Source organism: Myxine glutinosa, chromosome 8, assembly GCF_964187855.1.
Source record: "Myxine glutinosa chromosome 8, kmMyxGlut1.1, whole genome shotgun sequence".
Taxonomy (NCBI): Eukaryota; Metazoa; Chordata; class Myxini; order Myxiniformes; family Myxinidae; genus Myxine; species Myxine glutinosa.
In genome coordinates, this window is record NC_136268.1 from 105401982 (window position 1) to 105423502 (window position 21521).

The 21521-nt window shown below is 49.3% G+C and overlaps 1 protein-coding gene across 2 annotated transcripts in view; it reads left to right on the plus strand.

Annotated features, from left to right (window-relative positions):
* The first annotated feature begins 2478 nt into the window (after positions 1-2478).
* The window catches only part of LOC137432812 (ras GTPase-activating protein nGAP), a 234643-nt gene continuing 215600 nt past the window's right edge, over positions 2479-21521 (plus strand). For both annotated transcript variants that reach the window (XM_068125041.2, XM_078783644.1), the window contains exon 1: positions 2479-2784. In XM_068125041.2, coding sequence (XP_067981142.2) covers positions 2721-2784 — 64 coding nt within the window. In that variant the 5' untranslated portion in view covers positions 2479-2720. The remainder of the gene's footprint in view (positions 2785-21521) is intronic.

Here is a 21521-nt window from a genome sequence, read left to right on the forward strand (position 1 = left end):
TACCGGCGGGAACGACACTCACCTGCGCTCCCGTGTCGCACAGGTAACGGCGCCCAGATAAGGTGTCCGTGATGAACAGTAGGCTGTTGGCACGGCGGCGCTCAGTGCCACTACCGAGGGCCGGCCCGGGCGTTTCCCGACCTGCCGAATGAGCACGGCGGGCGACATTGCCGAGCCTCGTGGCCGAACTTGGCGTGGAAAAAACACCAGGTTTGCGGCGAAGGCGGCGGAGGCCGCGGTTTTCTCCGCGGCGGCGGCGGTGGGCGGGGCGTGGCTGCGGACATGAAATGCGCATCAGCCTCGAGATCCACGAGGTGTGGTGCATCAGCATCAGGGTCAGCCCCGAGAGCCGCGACGGCCGCGCCAAAACTCGCCTGGGTGTCCAACGCCGCGAAGAACTTGTCGGCCTCGGCAGCGAGAGCTCGGGGTTCCGTCGTCGCAGAACCGGCCAACGCGAGGCGGACTCGTGCCGGCAGCTGGCGTCGAAATAACGCCCGGAATAGAGCATCCGGGGTTTCGTCGCCCATCAATGACAGCATATGGTCCATGCGGACCGACGGTCGCGTGTCACCGAGCTCGGGGAGGTCCAGGAGGCGGTCGGCCCGAGCATCCACCGTGAGGCCGAACGTGGCGAGGAGGAGACGCTTGATCGCCTCGTACCTGCCGTCGGCCGGTGGGTTCCTCAGGACCGACACGACGCGGGCGGCGTGCCGGGCCCGAGGGAGGCGACCACGTGGCAGTACATGGTCTCGTCCACCGTGATGCCTCGAAGTCAGAACTGGGCTTCCGCCTGCAGGAACCATACTTCAGCTTGCGCCTCCCAGAACTCGGGGAGCTTGATTGTAACCGCGTTGTTTGCCATTGCGATGGCGTATTCGGTCGGTCAGCAACGGCTGATCCAACGTCGGAGGGTCACCAATAAAGCGCGGTGCTACGCGTGCTTACTTGTACAACAAGGAGGAAGCGGACAACGCAGTAAGTTTAAGAGTCTTTATTAGAAGAGCTCACTGTAGCACTGGAGCGCTCTGGGCTGCGTGCCCGGTGTATATCGCGCGGCCACGCCTACCCCTCGGGCGTGGCCGCCGCCCACTTGGTGCGTGGAATGATGCCCTCACGCCAGTGAGCTTTCGTGTCCGCCACAATATGGTCGTTAAGCCGGTTGTCCTATCTCCTAGCATTTCGTGGTGGACGTTAAATATCTCACGGTGTCCTTCCCGAACAGTTGCCCATTTATCGTTGGCATGCTTCACGAATTTCAAATTTCTACCCTCAGGGGGCACCACATCAGCGGCACAGGCGCGTACCCTTGCAATGATGCAACCAACAGCCGCATGCTGCTCACAAGAGAAGAAAAAGACGATATTATTTGTTTTACTAACTTTTGCTCCTCAATACGCTCCGCCAATCAGTCACCTCGTTCCACCTTTCTATCTTGGCTTCACCATCAAATGCAATTAATTTCTCTCAATCCCAGATGAAGTTAACATGACTCCACAATTAATCTTTCTATTCCCTCGTAATAAATAAATGATTGTGTTTATATTGCAATAAAAGGCTTTGCGACCCATGTCTCCTGTACATCGTCTCAAGCACTACAGCAATAATCCCGTTATACAATCACTCCATTCTGTCTGATCCCTCCCCCTGCAATAAGCCCTTCCCACTCCTCAACCATAAGCCCCTCCCACTCCTCTGCAATGAGCTCCCACTCCTTTGCAATAATCCCCTCCCACTCCTTTGCAATAATCCCCTCCCACTCCTTTGCAATAATCCCCTCCCACTCCTTTGCAATAATCCCCTCCCACTCCTCTGCTATAAGCCCCTCCCACTCCTCTGCAATAATCTCCTCCTACTCTGCAATGAGCTCCCACTCTTTTGCGATAAGCCCCTCCCACGCCTCTGCAATAAGCCCTTCCCGCTCACTGTTTTACTTACTTTAACCACGCCCACTTTCATTGCATCTCCACTCCACCCCCTTCCCATTAGCTTTGCCCATCGAACACCCCGTCAACGTCAACTGTCAAGCCTCATCGTGGTTTCACAGCTAAACCAACAGTTCCTGTCGATCTCTATTCTCTTGTCCTTCCTTCGTACATTCCTATCCTAATTCAACTCTCGATTTCCGTTTCGTTCATCCATTTTTCCTCCTCAGTTTGCATGCAGTTTATTTATAAAAGGAGCCATTAAAATGTATTCCTGATAATACACGGGCACGAAATAAACGAGGGATTCTGTGTTCACGGACTCGTCTAATGGACCCTGCGCGCCAGGAGATGCCCTCAGATTCATGATTTTAAAATGGACATCATGCCGTCCATCCTGTTTCATATCGTACAGTTTCACCTGATTCATGTCCTTTTAGGTTATGTGAATGGGGTTGTAGTTGCACTGAGGTAGAACAGGCTGTACGGACGACGGAGGCGGGTAAGCTGTGGGATATGACGGTGAAGGAGGAGGGAAAATGTGAAGGCGGAGGTTGTTAAAGAGGAGGATTTCTAGGGAGAGGGCGAATCATTCGATAGCCGTCTTGACTGAGACCGCAATCAACGCGCACAGCCCACGCGGAAAGCGGGGTACGAGGGGGGAAGGACCTTGGTGAGGTGGGAAGGACCTTGGTGGGGGGAGGGGAGAGGACCAGATATTCGCAGCGGGACGCACACGGATCCGTCCCTCACCGTCGGCCACGAGCACAGGAGATCGGTGCGTGTTCCCCCAGCAGGATGGAGCCCAAGGCGCTTCGCTTCCTGCCCGCCGGCTCTTACCAGGGCTGGTTACGGGTTTACGGTGAGCCGGGTGTGCTGGGTGTATCGGGTATGTTGAAGGGTGTATTGAGTCACCGGCGTGCTGTTTGTCCAGTGAGTGAGCCGGGTGTGCTGTGTGTATTTAGTGAGCGAACTGGTGTGCTGTGTATCTAGTGAGTGAGCCGGGTGTGCTGTGTATCTAGTGAGCGAACCAGTTGTGCTGTGTATTTCGTGAGCGAACCGGAGTGCTGTGTATCTAGTGAGTGAGTCGGGTGTGCTGTGTATGTAGTGAGTGAGCATGCTGTGTATCTAGTGAGTGAGCCGGATGTGCCGTGTATATAGTGAGTGAGCCGGATGTGCTGTGTATCTAGTGAGTGAGCCGGATGTGCTGTGTATCTCGTGAGTGAGCCGGGTGTGCTGTGTATCTAGTGAGTGAGCCGGGTGTGCTGTGTATCTAGTGAGCGAACCAGTTGTGCTGTGTATTTAGTGAGCGAACCGGAGTACTGTGTGTATTTAGTGAGCGAAGCGGTGTGCTGTGTGTATCTAGTGAGCAAACCGGTGTGCTGTGTGTATCTAGTGAGCGAACCAGTGTGCTGTGTGTATCTAGTGAGCGAACCAGTGTGCTGTGTGTATCTAGTGAGCGAACTAGTTGTGCTGAGTGTATCTAGTGAGCGAACCGGTGTGCTGTGTGTATCTAGTGAGTGAACCGGTATGCTGTGTGTATCTAGTGAGCGAACCGGTGTGCTGTGTATCTCGTGAGTGAGTCGGATGTGCTGTGTATCTCGTGAGCGAACCAGTTGTGCTGTGTGTATTTGGTGAGCAAACCAGAGTGCTGTGTATCTAGTGCGTGAGCCGGGTGTGCTGTGTATCTAGTGAGTGAACCAGTTGTGCTGTGTATATAGTGAGCGAACCAGTTGTGCTGTGTATCTAGTGAGTGAGTCGGGTGTGCTGTGTATCTAGTGAGCATGCTGTGTATCTAGTGAGTGAGCCAGATGTGCTGTGTATATTGTGAGTGAGCCGGATGTGCTGTGTATCTAGTGAGTGAGCCGGGTGTGCTGTGTATCTAGTGAGTGAGCCGGGTGTGCTGTGTATCTAGTGAGTGAGCCGGGTGTGCTGTGTATCTAGTGAGCGAACCGGAGTGCTGTGTGTATTTAGTGAGCGAAGCGGTGTGCTGTGTGTATCTAGTGAGCAAACCGGTGTGCTGTGTGTATTTATTGAGCGAACTGGTGTGCTGTGTGTATCTAGTGAGCGAACCGGTGTGTTGTGTGTATCTAGTGAGCGAAGCGGTGTGCTGTGTGTATCTAGTGAGCAAACCGGTGTGCTGAGTGTATCTAGTGAGTGAACCGGTGTGCTGCGTGTATCTAGTGAGTGAACCGGTGTGCTGTGTGTATCTAGTGAGCGAACCGGGGTGCTGTGTATCTCGTGAGTGAGTCGGATGTGCTGTGTATCTAGTGAGCGAACCAGTTGTGCTGTGTGTATTTGGTGAGCAAACCAGAGTGCTGTGTATCTAGTGAGTGAGCCAGGTGTGCTGCGTATCTAGTGAGTGAGCCTGTTGTGCTGTATATCTAGTGAGTGAGCCGGGTGTGCTGTGTATCTAGTGAGTGAACCAGTTGTGCTGTGTATTTAGTGAACGAACTGGAGTGCTGTGTATCTAGTGAGTGAGCCAGGTGTGCTGCGTATCTAGTGAGTGAGCCGGGTGTGCTGTGTGTATCTAGTGAGCGAACTGGTGTGCTGTGTATCTAGTGAGCGAACCAATTGTGCTATCTATTTAGTGAGCGAACCGTTGTGCTGCGTATCTAGTGCGTGAGCCGGGTGTGCTGTTTATCTAGTGAGTGAACCAGTTGTGCTGTGTATATAGTGAGCGAACCAGTTGTGCTGTGTATCTTGTGAGCGAACCAGTTGTGCTGTGTGTATTTAGTGAGCGAACAGGAGTGCTGTGTATCAAGTCAGTGAGCCGGGTGTGCTGTTTATCTAGTGAGCGAACCAGTTGTGCTGTGTATTTAGTGAGCGAACCAGTTGTGCTGTGTATGTAGTGAGCGAACCAGTTGTGCTGTGCATTTAGTGAGCGAACTGGAGTGCTGTGTATCTAGTGAGTGAGCCAGATGTGCTGTGTAGCCAGTGAGTGAGCCGGGTGTGCTGTGTGTATCTAGTGAGTGAGCCGGGTGTGCTGTGTGTATCTTGTGAGCGAACCAGTTGTGCTGTGTGTATCTAGTGAGCGAACCAGTTGTGGTGTGTGTATCTAGTGAGCAAACCGGTGTGCTGTGTGTATCTAGTGAGCGAACCGGTGTGCTGTGTGTATCTAGTGAGCGAACCAGTATGCTGTGTGTATCTAGTGAGCAAACCGGTGTGCTGTGTGTATCTAGTGAGCGAACCAGTTGTGCTGTGTGTATCTAGTGAGCGAACGGTGTGCTGTGTGTATCTAGTGAGCGAACCAGGTGTGCTGAGTATATCTATTGAGTGAGCCGGTTATGCTGAGTAGCTAGTGAGTGAGCCGGGTGTGCTGTATATCTCGTGAGCGAACCAGTTGTGCTGTGTGTATCTAGTGAGCAAACCGATGTGCTGTGTTTCTAGTGAGTGAGCCGGATGTGCTCAGTGTATCTTGTGAGCGAACCGGTGTACTGTGTATCTAGTGAGTGAGCCAAGTATGCTGAGTGTATCTAGTAGTGAGCCAGGTATGCTGAGTGTATGTAGTGAGTGAGCCAGGTTTGCTGAGTGTATATAGTGAGTGACACGGTTATGCTGAGTGTATGTAGTGGGTGAGCCAGGTATGTTGAGTGTATCTCGTGAGTGAGCCAGGTATGTTGAGTGTATCTCGTGAGTGAGCCAGGTATGCTGAGTGTATCATCAGTGAGCCAGGTATGCTGAGTGTATCATCAGTGAGCCAGGTATGCCGAGTGTAGCCAGTGAGCCAACTGGGTATGCTGTTTGTATCTAGTGAGTGAGCCGCGTGTGTTGTGTGTATCTAGTGAGTGAGCCGGTTGTGCTGAGTGTCGCTAGTGAGTGAGCCAGGTATGTTGAGTTTATCTCGTAAGTGAGCTAGGTATGCTGAGTGTATCTAGTGAGTGACCGGGTTATGTTGAGTGTAGCTAGTGAGTGAGCCAGGTTTGTTGAGTGTATCTAGTGAGTGACCTGGTTATGTTGGATGTTTCTAGTGAGTGACCGGGTTATGTTGAGTGTTTCTAGTGAGTGACCTAGTGGTGTTGAGTGTTTCTAGTGAGTGACCCGGTTATGCTGAGTGTAGCTAGTGAGTGAGCCAGGTATGCTGAGTGTATCTAGTAAGTGACCTGGTTATGTTGAGTGTTTCTTGTGAGTGACCGGTTATGTTGAGTGTAGCTCGTGAGTGAGCCAGGTATGCTGAGTGTTTCTAGTGAGTGACCCGGTTATGCTGAGTGTAGCTAGTGAGTGAGCCAGGTATGCTGAGTGTATCTAGTAAGTGACCTGGTTATGTTGAGTGTTTCTTGTGAGTGACCGGTTATGTTGAGTGTAGCTCGTGAGTGAGCCAGGTATGCTGAGTGTTTCTAGTGAGTGACCTGGTTATGTTGAGTGTTTCTAGTGAGTGACCTGGTTGTGTTGAGTGTTTCTAGTTAGTGACCCGGGTATGCTGAATGTGTCTAGTGAGTGTGCCTGTGTTTGCTGTGTGTTTATAGTGACCTAGCTGGGTGTTCTGAGTGTGCATGTAGTGAGGTGGGTGTGCTAAGAGAGTTTCGATTGAGGAAGGTGTATTGAGTGAATGAACCTGTGTGCCGAGTATATAATGAGTTAGCCGGATGTGCTGTGTGTATTTAGTGAGCGAGTCCAGGTGTATTGGCTCTGCTGCGTGTATCAGGTGTGCTCAGTGGATTTGATGGGGGTGTCTGATGTGCTGGAAGTATCGGATGTGCGCGGTGATTGGGTGTGTAGATTAGTATATTGCGGTGAGTTGATGCAGTGCGGCTCAATGAGCCGAAGGTGGGCGTTGTGAGTTCCTGGGTGTGCGCTATCCCCAACGTTCATGGTATTGGTTGAAGTAGTTGGATGATGCGGTGGCACATCGTCTGCATCTCAATCCGCTGATGTATCGTTCTGAGGATGCAATTAATCTTTTGGGATTGTATAGATGACTGTGAAATGCCAAGGAAAGTGGTGCTCTGTCATTATTTATGGCTTTGTGCCACTGGGTTGTTGGGAGTGGGAGGAGTGGGGGTGGAGTGTAGTGTAGTGGAGGAGGCAGATTCAAACCCACACACACGACCCAATGTTGTGCTGGCTTGCTACCTGGTTGGCCTCATCCTTACATGTGCCTCTATTTGGCCACACGTGTGCATGCCTACCTGACACTACATGTTTTTTCTGTCTGGCTTTGTCTGTGTTTCTGCTCACTCACTTGTACTCTCCTCTCCCTCCCCCCTCCCCCCTTCCCCCTTCCCTTCCCCCTTCCCTTCCCCCTTCCCTTCCCCCTTCCCTTCCCTCTTTCCTTCCCCATTCCCGTCTATCTTCCCCTCTTCCCTATCAGCTTCCCTTCCCCCCCTTCCATCCCCTCTTGTCTTTGTCTTCATTCTTGTCTGTCAGCTTGGGCACTCATCCTTTACACTTGTCTGCTTGTCTCATGCTCACCTCCCAACTGTGTGTGCGTGTCTATGCGCTCACCTTCATGCCACTCTCTCAAATTGTTTTCCATTTCACTCGAGTTTGATTTCTTGAAGGTATCCCACAAAACTGACAACTTAAGAAAGAGGCTCTATGTACATTTCTACCCTCTGCCTGCACAAACATGTGTACTTGGAGACAGCATTGTGCTACTGGAGATCTTTATGAAGAGGCTCCTTTTCGGTTGAAAGTGGCCCAGAGCGCATTCCACCGACTTCAAGTAACGGTCAGTAAGAAATCGGATCTGTTAATGGATACAATGTTCTTAGTGTAGGATTGGATCCTGGTATTCCCATCTCGAGAACTTAAAAAAATGTTCAATCTGGCCTCTCCTTCATCCCAGCCCCCATTTCCTTTATTCCGGTTTCTAACTGACGTGGCCTCCCTTCCTCTCTTTTTCCTGGCAGCTAAACCTGCTTAATTTACTCCTATATCAATCACATATTCCTAATGATGATGGGCCTATCACCACTTGCCTTGATTTTAATATTTTGCGAACCCACGTGACCATTGCATGTCTGTCCTTCGCCTGTCCGTCCTTCGCCTGTCCATCCTTCGCCTGTCCGTCCTTCGCCTGTCCATCCTTCCGTCCTTCGCCTGTTCGTCCTTCGCCTGTCCATCCTTCGCCTGTTCGTCCTTCGCCTGTCCGTGTTTCGCCTGTCCGGCCTTCGCCTGTCCGTCCTTCGCCTGTCCGTCCTTCGCCGGTCCGCCCTTTGCATGTCCGTCCTTCGCCTGTCCGTCCTCCGCATGTCTGTCCTTCGCCTGTCCGTCCTTCGCCTGTCCGTCCTTCGCCTGTCCATCCTTCCGTCCTTCGCCTGTTCGTCCTTCGCCTGTCCATCCTTCGCCTGTTCGTCCTTCGCCTGTCCGTGTTTCGCCTGTCCGGCCTTCGCCTGTCCGTCCTTCGCCTGTCCGTCCTTCGCCGGTCCGCCCTTTGCCTGTCTGTTCTTCGCCTGTCCGTCCTTCGCCTGTCCGTCCTTCGCCTGTCCGTCTTATGCCCATTTTTCTTGTATCTTTTATCTATCTCTCTGCTCATCCTTGTATAGCATCCATCATTTTCTATCACGTATCTTTTGATGGTGTCTTTGTATTAATCTCTATCTACATCTTTACCCATCTCTCTCCTTCATTGGATGACCTTCAGACACAAGTAAGGTTGTGAACCCACTGTTCGGAGAGGTTCTGGGATTAAAGATCCAAACCTCAATTGATGTGTGGTGCTCGGCTGACGATCTGGATGGTCATTGAATCAGGTTGTCAGTAAGCTGAAGGAAGTGTGTGCGTGTGCGTGTGCCCGCCCGTGCCCGCGTGTGTGTGCGTGTGCCCGCCCGTGCCCGCGTGTGTGTGCGTGTGCCCGCCCGCGCCCGCATGTGTGTGTGCGTGTGCCCGCGCGCTCGCATGTGTGTGTGCGTGTGTCCGCCCGCGCCCGCATGTGTGTGTGTATGCGTGTGCCCGCCCATGCCCGCATGTGTGTGTGTGTGCGTGTGCCCGCCCGCGCCCGCATGTGTGTGTGCGTGTGCCCGCCCGCCCGCGCTCGCATGTGTGTGTGCGTGTGTCCACCCGCGCCCGCATGTGTGTGTGTGTGTGCGTGTGCCCGCCCGCGCTCGCATGTGTGTGTGCGTGTGTCCGCCCACGCCCGCATGTGTGTGTGTATGCGTGTGCCCGCCCGCGCCCGCATGTGTGTGTGTGTGTGCGTGTGCCCGCCCGCGCCCGCATGTGTGTGTGCGTGTGTCCGCCCGCGCCCGCATGTGTGTGTGTGTGCGTGTGCCCGCCCGCGCCCGCATGTGTGTGTGCATGTGCCCGCCCGCGCCCGCATGTGTGTGTGCGTGTGCCCGCCGACGCCCGCATGTGTGCGTGTGTGCCCCTTCCAATTTGTTGATTAACCATCAAACCTCTTTCATCAGCTTATAAACAAATATTTCCTTCATGTATGTAGTAGTACGTCTGGCAGCGTGAATTAGTTTCTGCCAACTTTATCCGTGGACATAATCTGGAGTTTCTTGTTGGCAGAGCAATGCAGATAGAAGGATCTACCCTTTCCTCCAAAACTTTGTCACGCTTTACTAATGCACAAGGAATGTACAGATTTTCAAATTCCCATCAAAGTACTTCTTGCTGTGTTTAAAGGTCTTTGGCATTTGCAATGACCTGCTTGGAGCTTTTGCCTGTTGGTTTTGTTTCTTTTATTTATCATTTTTGTTCGTTCATGATTTGGGATTTGAAGTTGGGATTCCCACATCATGAGCTGCATGTTCAGATGGTGATGTCAAACAGGCCAAGCGATTGTTGTCAGTGATACTATTTTAAGGACTTGCATTCCTGTGAAAGACCCCAGAGGACTTTGTCATGGGAATGGGTGGTTTTTATTTTTTGGGTGGAATGTTGAAATTTTTTTATTATTATTTTGTTAAATATATAAACGGTTAGGGGTGGTTTGGTGATGTTTGATGAGAGCGGGGGTGAGTAACGGTAAGAATGGTTTGAATTAGAGTCGAGTTATTGGGCTCAAAAGCCATCGATGCTGACCTCAGTCTTTGACTATGTCGACCACAATAGTGATGTCTCGCCCAGACTATAGCTTGTCGGTTTGCTTTCGAGTATTAGCGAGAAGAGAAACTTCAGAGGATCTGAGATAAAGAGATGGTTGAAAGACTTTTTGGGGGGGGGGGGGGGGGGGGGAGATTCAGATGGGTTAAGGCAACGTATTTGGGCGACGCCGTTGTGGTTCAATTTCATCGATATATCCATAGACAGACTTTCGGATGGCCATGTTCGCATACACCCCGAGGTACATATCCATTACAAGGCTGATAACAACATCATCTACAATTCTACAATCCTTTATGTTATAAGAGCAGCGCCTTGTGTTAGCTTTCATAACGTCTTAATCATTGTCGCAGCCAAGTAACTGGAGGATGGAAAATTAAGCAAAACGCTCCATGACATTTGCGCCAGTTGGGTTTGACACCTGTGCCACAAAATGGCAACTCGACAATCTTTTTTTTTTGTTTGTTTATTTATCATTCCCTCTCGTGCCTGATTTTTTACCCCACTGTTTTTGTGCTCTCAATATTGAAAATGCCCACGTCCTCTGCCTGTGCGCCTGTGCACCGCGTTGCGCCCGCATTGCACCATATTACACCATGTGAGCTTTCCTTGTGTTTGCTTGTGTTGGCTCCAACCACCGTTTAGTTCCCCCCAACTCAGCAGCTCCTTCCTCCTTCCCACCCATTAAATAACCCCCCCATCCCCCAGACTCAGTCTGGTTCCACAACCAGATGTTCAGTTGTGGGTTTTGCTCAACCATCCCCCCACCCCCATCCTTATTTTTGTGCCAATGATATCACATTCTTTCTCAAAATCCTGGAGAGTAAAGGGCATTGATGAAATATTCCTTAATTTATCCTTTGGGGGTAGAGGGAGAGTTGGGAAGATGAGATGAGATGAGATGAGATTGCGGGCGAGTGAGGGAGGAGAGGAGGGACTTGTATGTACCATATTGCATTAGGTACCCTTGTGAAAGTTTACCAGAGTTAAACAAGTTTAAACCACATAATCATTGATGTGTACCATGCCTTATGCAGAGTGTTGGTATGACAAAACAGTTACTAGGCTACAATGCTGGTTGGGTCTCTTCCGACTCAGGAAGTTATAGCAGGATTTTGGAATTTTCCATGGTGCTGGAAATAGCTCACCTACTCTTCGTGAAGGACACCGTGGGATCTTTCAACATCCATCAACTAACACTGGCAGATGGGACGCCCATTTTAACGTCCATCCGAGGGACGGCACACACACACACACACACACACACACACACACACACACACACACACACACACACACACACACACACACACACACATATACACACACACTAATACAGACAATACATACATACACACATATACACACACATATATACACACATATATACACATGCGTACACACACACACGCACACACTGCCTTGGTCGGCATTCAAACCCAGGCTACACACCTTAGAGGCGAGTGTGCATACCTGTAGGCCATCCTGCCAGCTCCCTTTAAACCTCACGAGGTGGAGATACTTGTACGCTAGATCCTATGTAACCCTGTACATGTAAGCTTGTCTGTCGTGTTTTACGAATGGTGATGTGAAGATTGCGAGTGGGAGGAGCTGTTATTACTGATATTATCAGATTGGTTTGAACATCAACATCACATTTGATGCGAAACATCACATTTGATGAAAATAAAACTTCATCTTTAAAAGAAGTCTTTACTTCTACCCTTATCATTCATTAGCTTTTAACATGAGCTCGCCATGGAAACGGCAGTGTTAGGTCATTCGGCATTAGATTTGTGTCCGGCCTAGTACTGTTGAAACCGATAGTTTTTCCCAAGGTTTGGAAGGTCGTGGACATGTTGTGACCAGGCTGAGAGGCACAATGAGAGAATGAGAGACTCACACTTTCATTTCTAATATCCACTCATCTCCGATGGGCTGCGTGACACAATGCTGGAAGATTTGCTGTAATCAAGTGCTTTGATTTGATGGATTATGATTTGAAAAGTCATTATTTTCCTGATGCCCCTGTTCTATTCCTGACAAGGCCATGAACATTTTGGCAAAGAGAAGGAGAACATAAATTCAGCTGGAACGTGTTCTGGTGAACAGAGCGTGACCGCTATTATTGTGTTTGCAGAGTCACCGGGGCTCGGGCCTTCTCTATCTGTTCACGACCGGAGATGATTCTTTCCGCTAACGTCAGAATCCCGTTTTTGCCTTCTCTCGGCCACGCTTCCTCTGACCCTCGCTTCCCGACTGGCCATTGAACCTGATTGCCTTCCTGTAAACATGCGTTTCCGGTCACTCGAAGCTTGTTAGGTCACAGGAAGATGAACCTTTAGAGGTCTTGGGAAAATGGTCCATTGCCTAGTGCATATTAACGATGAAGATGGGATTTGATGTGCTTCAGTGCAGCCAGCTCTCATCTCAGCATTATCTTGTACTCGGAATGGAGAGATGGCTGGGCAGGGGAGCGGGGAGGTATCAGTGGTACTTGAAGGAACGGGATTTAATAATGATCCATACATGGTCTAAAAGCATGTATCGGTAATCGGTCTTGTGTTTACGATACAATTTATTCAAAACCATGAAACAAGTCAGCTGATCCTTGATTAACGCTATGCTATGGGGAAATGTATTTGAATTATAATGAGAGCGGCCGATTTTCAATGGAGGCCGATTTTCGACGTGGCCAGCATTTTCGAGAGGGAAAGAGAGGATTGTATCCCACAAACCAAAGAGCAGTGGGTAGATCACATTAGTTCATTGGTGTTTCAATCCGCATTCACTGTTGAGCGCCTGTTTATGCTTGATCTCTCTGTGTCATTTATTTTTGGGAGGAATTTGGAACATGTGATTCTGGGTTCTACTGATGGACCCACATCTCATAACATGTAAGAATTTTTTCCGTCAAATACATTGCACAGGAGTTTTAGGATGTTCTTTTGCTCGTTAGGTCCTCTGTGGATGTCAGCCAAATGCTTGTGAATGTGACAAGCACAAAGTTTGCTCACACGTAGAGTCATGCCACGAGATGGATGAGGATTTTTGGGATTTGTAATAAAAAATGAGGTATTTGGGCAGATTTCCTTTCTCCATAAACATATTGATGCAATGCTTCTTGTGATGCGGATCAAATACATTTGCATCACGAATTACTTCTGAAAATTCTGCCACTTTTTGTGGTCCAAGTACGAGTTGTACGAGCTCTTAAGAGATCAGGAATATGTTTTAGACACGAGCATGAGTTGGATTGTTTTTTGAATGTCTAATTGCACATTCTTTTTTGTGCACTTGAATCTTAGGTTTGTCGTGAGGCTTGTACATAAATCGCGTGGAGAGTGATGGCATTCGGTAAGATCAGTGTATTTTTACATTAATGTGGATATAGATGCGATTTGCACATGATGCACAACCAGAACATTATATCTGGGATTTGCACACCACGTGCAATTTGGCACATTATTGATGGGATTTTGCACACAACATACTATTTGACACATGATATATGCCATTTGCACACAATGGAGAATTTGGCACATTAAATTTGGAATTTGGACTCCTTAAACAATTCTGCACTTTCTACATGGGATTTGCACACAATGGACAATTCAGCACATGGCATAAGGGATTTTAATTTGGGATTCCAGGATCATGAGGTGAGTGTATAGATTGGACAGTAGACGGGCAACCCCACTTTGAAAATAACAATTATCGGTTAGATGTATTTTATAGACAGAGTCGAAGCTCATGGGGAAAAATGAGGGCAAGGGGAGGACACAGGGTGAACAAGATGGATACAGCCACCAGGATGATCAATCACAGACGTGGAAGGAGCCTGGGAAGGGCAAAGGATGCAAGACCGGAATGCAGGTGGTAGAAGACGGAGAGACCAGCAACCTGTCCTTGATGTGAAAGTGATAGACTCATCGACTCCCCTTCATCATGGAAGATATCAATGATGTTGAATCCTCGGTTTCCATGGTGTCATGCTGAGACATCAGCTGTGAGGCAGGGGAGACAGGCCAAAGGGGGGAGCAGTACTCCATCAAGCTGGGGGTGAAGGCCTTGTAGGTAAGGTGAAGGCCTTCTTTGCATGACGGAGTATGTCCAGTCAGTGACTTACTTTCGAGGCCAACTTTGAAATGTGCTTTGGCCAAGAAAGATCATGGCTGATAGTGAGACCCAGAAGTTTGAATGACTGAACTTCCTCAAGAGGATGGTGAAGAAATTAAATGGGAGGGTTTGCAATACAGTCCTTAGAGAGAGCAAGTGTGTGCATGTGTTTTTTTTGTGAGATTTGTCAAGATTGAAAGTCGTATTCCAAGTGTTTGACCACCTTGTGGTTTTGTCAATGTCTGAAGATGGAAGAAGCAGCAGCCTGCCTGTCTGAAGGATGAGTAATGCCATGGCAGAGGGTGGAGTCATCAGCAAATCGATAAACGGGATTTTCCAGTCGGAGAGATATTTGATGAAGATTATGATTAGGAATAGGACTAGGCCAAAGACACTGCCTTGGGGACACTCTAGCATTGACAGGGAGAGGAGATGAGAGGATCTTGTTGATTGCTACACGTTGGCTACAAGTTGAGGAAATCTGGAAATCATGTGTGTGGAGGTGAGATTGGATGCCATAAGCAGGGATTTCGAGATCAAGGTGAGCTAGGTGCTGGACTTGTGAAATGCTTGAGATATGTCCAGAGAGACGGCCCTGATCTCTTGTCTGAGATTGAGGACTTCCATCCATTGGGAGAACAGAAGCGGCATGTTCAGCGTAGAGTGACGTGGTCTTGATCTGATCTAATGACCTGAGTTTAGACTGTTGGAGAAAAGGAAGGATTTCATGTCAATTGTGATGATTGATTCAATGACTTTGCTGACGATTGGTAATAAGTTAATAGGCCTGTAGTTATGTGGATCTGAATTTACACCTTGTTTATGTAATTCGGTGATGGTGGCTGACTTCCAAGCAGATGGAAGGTTATCTAGGACAAATTATAGGATGAACAGTGCAAAACGAGATATGCAACAACAGCAGATCAGGTTTTGAAGACTACTAGTGCACTGATGTTGTCCGGGCCAGTTGCATAATCAGTCGAGGGTTACTCAAAACATCTCCAACTTCTCAGGCGAAAGGTACAGGGTCCAGGAACAGTTGGGTGTGACTGGATAGGGTGTGTACAGAGAGCAATGGGTTGGGAACACTATTTGGACGCAAACACAAAATTGAGGCATTCGGCCTTTTCATAAGCAGTTTGCTGTGGCTCCATTTGAAGTGAAGAATGAGTGGAAGAGGGTGAGGGGGGGGGGGGGGGGGCATATTCCAGTGTCAGTCAGACTTAACAAGGTGCCACCAGGTTTTTCAGAAGGACACACGTTTGAAAATTCGATCTTGAGGGTGGACAGATGTTGCTCTTTGGCTCTCTGAGTGTGCACACTTGTTGTGGACTTTGTGCAATGATTTGAGATTGCTTTTGGTCGGACTTGCCTGACAGGAAGAGAAGGCAAGTTGTTTCAAGGCGACTGCCTCACCTCAGAATTTGGTGTAATTTGGTGGCAAGAGGATCGGCATGATTAATATAGATGAGATGGAATTGATCTGTGCATAAAAGAGGGCATGTTTTTTTGTGGAAAAATTCCCAGACTATATTATTAATGGCGGCAGAGATGGGAGACCATTCCTGAAGCGAGACTGCAGCTTGCAGTCCCTGCCAGCCAGCATTGGCGAACTTCCAGACTCACTGGCACTCTGGCGGTTTTCTGAAAATAGTCACAAACACCTGATTTCTTCAGATGAACCAATTGGAGGAGATGAATAACAGGAGACATTAGAAGAAAAGTTGGTCAGTACCAATTCCAGAAGGGAGGATTTGCCATGGGAAAGTTCATGGATTAGGTGAAGCCCATGGAATCGCACAAATCCTTTGCTGCACTGGCATGGCCGGTGAAAGAGCTACCAACAGCCAATTGACATGGTGACAGTTCAAATGAGAGAGACAGAGACAGAGACAGAGACAGAGACAGAGAAAAATATATATATACATATATTGGTAGTTAAAAGTTGGTTCATGTAGAGAGACATAAATGGAGGAGTGGAGTCCATGTTAGGAGAACGGTACAGCACGCAGACAAATAAGAGGTGGGAGTGGAGGGGATGTCAGCCAAAGGTACTCCGGGGGGTTTGAGGTGTAGGATCATGAGAAATGGAGTTCTTGATGTAAACTACAACTCCGCCGGTGGGACGCCGGGACGGGGTTCACGCCTGTCAAACTGGAGGAGACATTAGTCAGGGAGAGACACTAAGGAGTCTGGGATGTCCTGTGGGAGGAAGGATTCTGTTACGTATAATAATGTCTGGTTTATCAGCCACAGCCTGGACTGAGAGATTTGTCAGATTGGAGTGGAGGCCTCAGATGTTGGAGGGGTGGAATAAGCTTTTAAAAATTGCTTTTATTAATTTTTATGTATTTATTTATTTTCATATTTTGATGTATTATTGTATTTAGTTTTTATCTGTATAAAAAAAAAAAGAAGCTGATATAGTAATTTATTTATTTTTATATTTTACAATATATATATATATATTTATATATATATTGTTACGGACACGGTTTTTGGATGTTATTTTACCGAGCGGTGGTGTATTTAACCGCGTCCGAACAGTTACTCCCCGATTAGAACCCGATTCCACCCGAACGTTGACTAATCGCGCTACAGATATTCAATTGGGAAACCTCTAAAGCGACCGAAAGAGAAGAAGAGAGAAGAAAGACAGAGTTTGGAGGAAGAACAGATTTATTATACACACACAAGCAATATTTTAGAGCGACCAATATTATTTACAGCAATAGATGGAAAAGAGCAGTCACACAGTGCATTGTTAACTTATTCTATTTCATTTACTTAATCCCCAAGACAAACGAGTAGGACAGGACGTTCACACTCACACGGTGGATATTGCAGGCAGGTAATGGCTCGAGGTTGATTGCTTGAGAGGAAGGCAAGGTCGGAGGCAGCAGCTTTCAACCCCTCGCGGTTTTGGCGGGAAAACCTCCGTCGCGTATCCGCGGCCGTCACGCGCTGGCTCGGCACACCTGCTCCTCTTCCTGGGGTGGAGCCGTCTCCCTCCGTTCAGCGCGTCTCTCCAACGACAGGGGATATTGCAGGCAGGTAGGTAGGGCTTGCGGTGGATTGCGCTCCTCTTCCAGGTCATCCCCCAGCGTATCTCTCAAGGCCTCTCCGTAAAGCAGTTCCTTACATTCGCTTTTATCACCTCCGGCGGAATTAAGCCGCCGGCTCCGAGGGCACGCCTACCGGGTCACTCACCGCGGTGTTGATTGGCTGTTAGGGCCGGTTCACTCCTGCCCTCTTCTGACGAGGTGGAGCCACGCCTTTCTTCTCCAACCTTACCTCGTGGCCAATGGTGGTTGAAGAGAAAAACCGACCAAAATGCGGAAGGCAAATGGAAGGGAGGTTTTGGGGAAATTGGAAGGGCCTACGCTTATTTTGTTTGATACAATGCAAAGTCAATCTAGTGGAAAACACATACTTAGCCTACATGGAATAAGGAAATACACTATGTAAAAGATATATCGTGACCTGCGTGTATGTTCTATGAAATTAATTAGGAGGACGGCTGCGACCATTATTTACATTACCAGGATGTTACCATACCAAAACCATACTCTTCACATCCGTTACCCTTCCTCCAAAATTGTTACACTCCTCAAAACCCGTTACACTTCTCAAAACCCGTTACACTTCTCAAAATCGTTACACTGCACCCTCCTTTCTTCAGGCACGTCCTCGGGCCTACTAGACTTAACTGAGTGTGACATGTAGGTGTAATTCCCTCTACAATTAACCTGACCCTGAGTGTGACAATTTTAAAACACAAATAAGTATGTCCCCCTATTGCATTGCATCCTGTCTAACAGACTCAAGCCCACAGCTAACCGAATTACGGAATTATTCTGAAACTATACATTTACGGTGGGGAGCATTATTTACAATGACGTGATTTCTTATTTACAACGCAACCCAGGACCTGTGTGTTTTTTTCTTTTCTTTTTAGGGAACAAGAGAAAGAAATTCCTGTTGGGAGGGAGGAGACAGCACGCATTGCATCGATGCACCAGTACCAATACCACCAAAGCACCCAAAAGCACCCAAAAGCACCACAAGCACCACAAAGCACCACTCGGTGCGCAGTCACCATGGTTCATAATAGACACAACAAAACAACTGGTGGTGGTCTTCTCCTTGTCTGCTGGGCCGATGTTCTTCCTGACGTCTTCTGGCTTCATGCGGCCTATTTGGACATAATAAAAAGCACAACTTGTGTTCGTTTTTTATTATTATTTAGGGCCTCAGGGGCCAACTAAGGGTGGTCCACCTGTTTGGCATAGGTGCCACCTTACCGAGGTCCGCAAGCAAGATTCCCTGGCCACTATGGCCGGTCTCCAACAGAGGTGCTCTGCCCCAGAACCTGGGGTCCATCAAGTGGTACTTGGCCGCCGAACAGCGGTCCATAAAGTGGTACATCAACGCAATGCGTGCTGGTTCTGGGAATCTCGGGCGCACAATGGCCACCTCACGCACGCTCCCCTCGGCACCCAATGGCGCACAGGTCATGTGGGAGACAAAAGAAAGACAATTGAGCGAGGGGTAAGGTCACAAGGGTACACGTCAAACAAGGCAATGCAAGGTGAAATGCGTACGGAGGGCGAAGTGAGAAAGCTCGTCCCTACCGTACGTCACCCCCCTGTCACCTACACTACCCTTGCTCTTACCCCATATTTACAAAATCTACCCATTTACAAATTCGTCACTACTGTCACGTCTTCCCCATATTTCCCTTATACCAAATTCGTCACCACAATCCCTCTACTTCAAAATTTGCCATCATCAATTCATCATCAATCCTCAAAAGGAGGGAGAGATGGAATTACGCACAATGTCACACCCACGTCATGATGCGTCTCACAACCCAAACATTTGCACAGTAAAAAATAATCAAACATGGCATGGTGTGGAGTACCTGTCACCTCAGGTGAGTGGATGCAGATGGTGCGAGGAGATCCTTCATCCTAACTATCCTCTAAATGACTTTGACACACTTTACACTACCCGGGGTCTTTCCCTGCCAATCCATTGGCCAACTTACACTATGGGTTCTAATAACCAATTCCCATTGGCCAAACTGTGGTGCTCCTCAATTTGGGGTCTCACTCCCCCGATTCATCTCCCGGTGCTCTAGCACAATTTCTGGGCTGCGACGTGTACCTCTCCCAACAGGTCTACCCACCTGCACACCTCCACCACTGTAGTTGCCACCCGAGCTTACCTAGCTCCTCACCCTAACCTAACTACCTGGGGACAGCCCCTCTCCTGGCTCTGTCACCCCATGGTGCCCTCTGGCACTGGGCTACCCGGGTCCGTCCTCCGGATCCTCGGGCCCCATCCACACAACTACTACCGGCTCCCAGAGCCCACCTGCGGCCTCACCTGGCCGACATCCTTACAGTGGTGGAGTGCCCAAACCAACTACACACACTAACAGGCTACACGCCCAGCCATTTCCACAACACCAACGCACCCATCCACATACCATTCTGTCACCCGCACCACAGATGCCAATATCCAACTACAATTTACCTATACCCTCTACCTAACACTTACACTACCCGCCCCGGGTATCCGTGATGGGGGTCCACTCTTCCCCCATTCACACCTTCGCACCATCCACTCCACTCCACAATTTCCACCATACTCACTCCACGACCATCCATTCCAATACTCCATACCATTTATTCCATACACCTGCCCTCCATTCACCTGTCGTTGCACACCTGTGCAATCTCACCTGGTGCCACCTGCACCCTCCTTTCTTCCTGGACCACTTGGTCATCACAATACACAATCACCATCACTCACTCATACACTGCTCCATCCACCTGTTCAGTTGCACACCTGTGCAATCACACCTGTTCAATCACTCCCACACACGGCATCATCTCAGCTAACTCCTCCCCTCTGAAACTTGCGCTTCCCAGTCGTCCCTTTAAACTATTGCGCTCCCACGTCATTATCAACCACACTAACCTACCTGCGTCCCCACTACAGGTATCAGTCACTAACTAACCTTAACGTCACCTAATGTCATCTTCTAGGGCCCTATCAATATAACCTAACCCACCCGGGCTAGTTTTCACTGCCATACACCCCATAAGCTATTGCTCCTTTGCCCCCACGTCTGTGAGGGATGGTGGATTTGCCATCCCACCACATCGGGGGGTCTCTCACTATAAATTTTGCTCGTCCAAATGCCAACCAATTCAAAAATTTTTCATTTACTGCCAATTCTACTCACTTTTCGAAATTTCGTATCAATTCACTATCACGATCACCATCATCACAGTCCGCTATATCCTAGCCTCGGTGCGTCATGACATCATTAAACTCGGCTTCGTAAAGCCGAGCAATGAATTCGGGTGGTTTGGTTGCCTGCAGGTTGAATCCGTCCGGCTTTCGGTTCAAGGGAGGTGGTTTGGTTGGACCGAGGCTCCACGCACCATCTCGGCGCGGCACCTTGCGGTCCCGGGCCCGATGGCTCAATCTCCCCCGGTCGGAACCCCGTCCCCACGAGGGGGCACCGTTCCGCCTCCTCCCACTCGCCCTCGAACCGGACCGGTCGCCTCGCCCGGCAAAGCCCGGACTCGACCGTGCGGGGCGGGGCCAAGCCCGAATCGGCAACGACGCTTCGAAGAGAAGCGACGCAGCATCGACCCGCGCCGGGCCTCGCACCCAACAAAGCACCCCCCCTCGCACCGAGCGCTCGCATCGGCTATCCGTCGCCCTAACCGCTAACCTGGTTACCGTCGATGCTTTACTAAGTTTACTTGCATGCTTACAAGCATACGCTACCCCTTTCACCCTCACAAAACCTGGCGTTCCAACGCCGTTCGTACATTCCACCAACGCTCTCCCTGTTACACACCATACCTCTCGCGCACACTCTCCCGTTACACCCTCTGTAACACTCACCACAGACGTACACTTTCTCGTTACATCCTCTGTAACACTCACCACAGGTGTACACTCTCTCGTTACTTCCTCCGTAACACTCACCACAGGTGTACACTCTCTCGTTACTTCCTCCGTAACACTCACCACAGGTGTACACTCTCTCGTTACTTCCTTCGTAACACTCACCACAGGTGTACACTCTCTCGTTACTTCCTCTGTAACACTCACCACAGACGTACACTTTCTCGTTACATCCTCTGTAACACTCACCACAGGTGTACACTCTCTCGTTACTTCCTCCGTAACACTCACCACAGGTGTACACTCTCTCGTTACTTCCTCCGTAACACTCACCACAGACGTACACTTTCTCGTTACATCCTCTGTAACACTCACCACAGGTGTACACTCTCTCGTTACTTCCTCCGTAACACTCACCACAGGTGTACACTCTCTCGTTACTTCCTCCGTAACACTCACCACACCGCGCTTCCATGTACCCCCTCGCACACGCGCTTCAACCGGCTCACTCCTGACGGCACACTCACTCCTCGGCGTGCACTTTTTCCTCACACACCC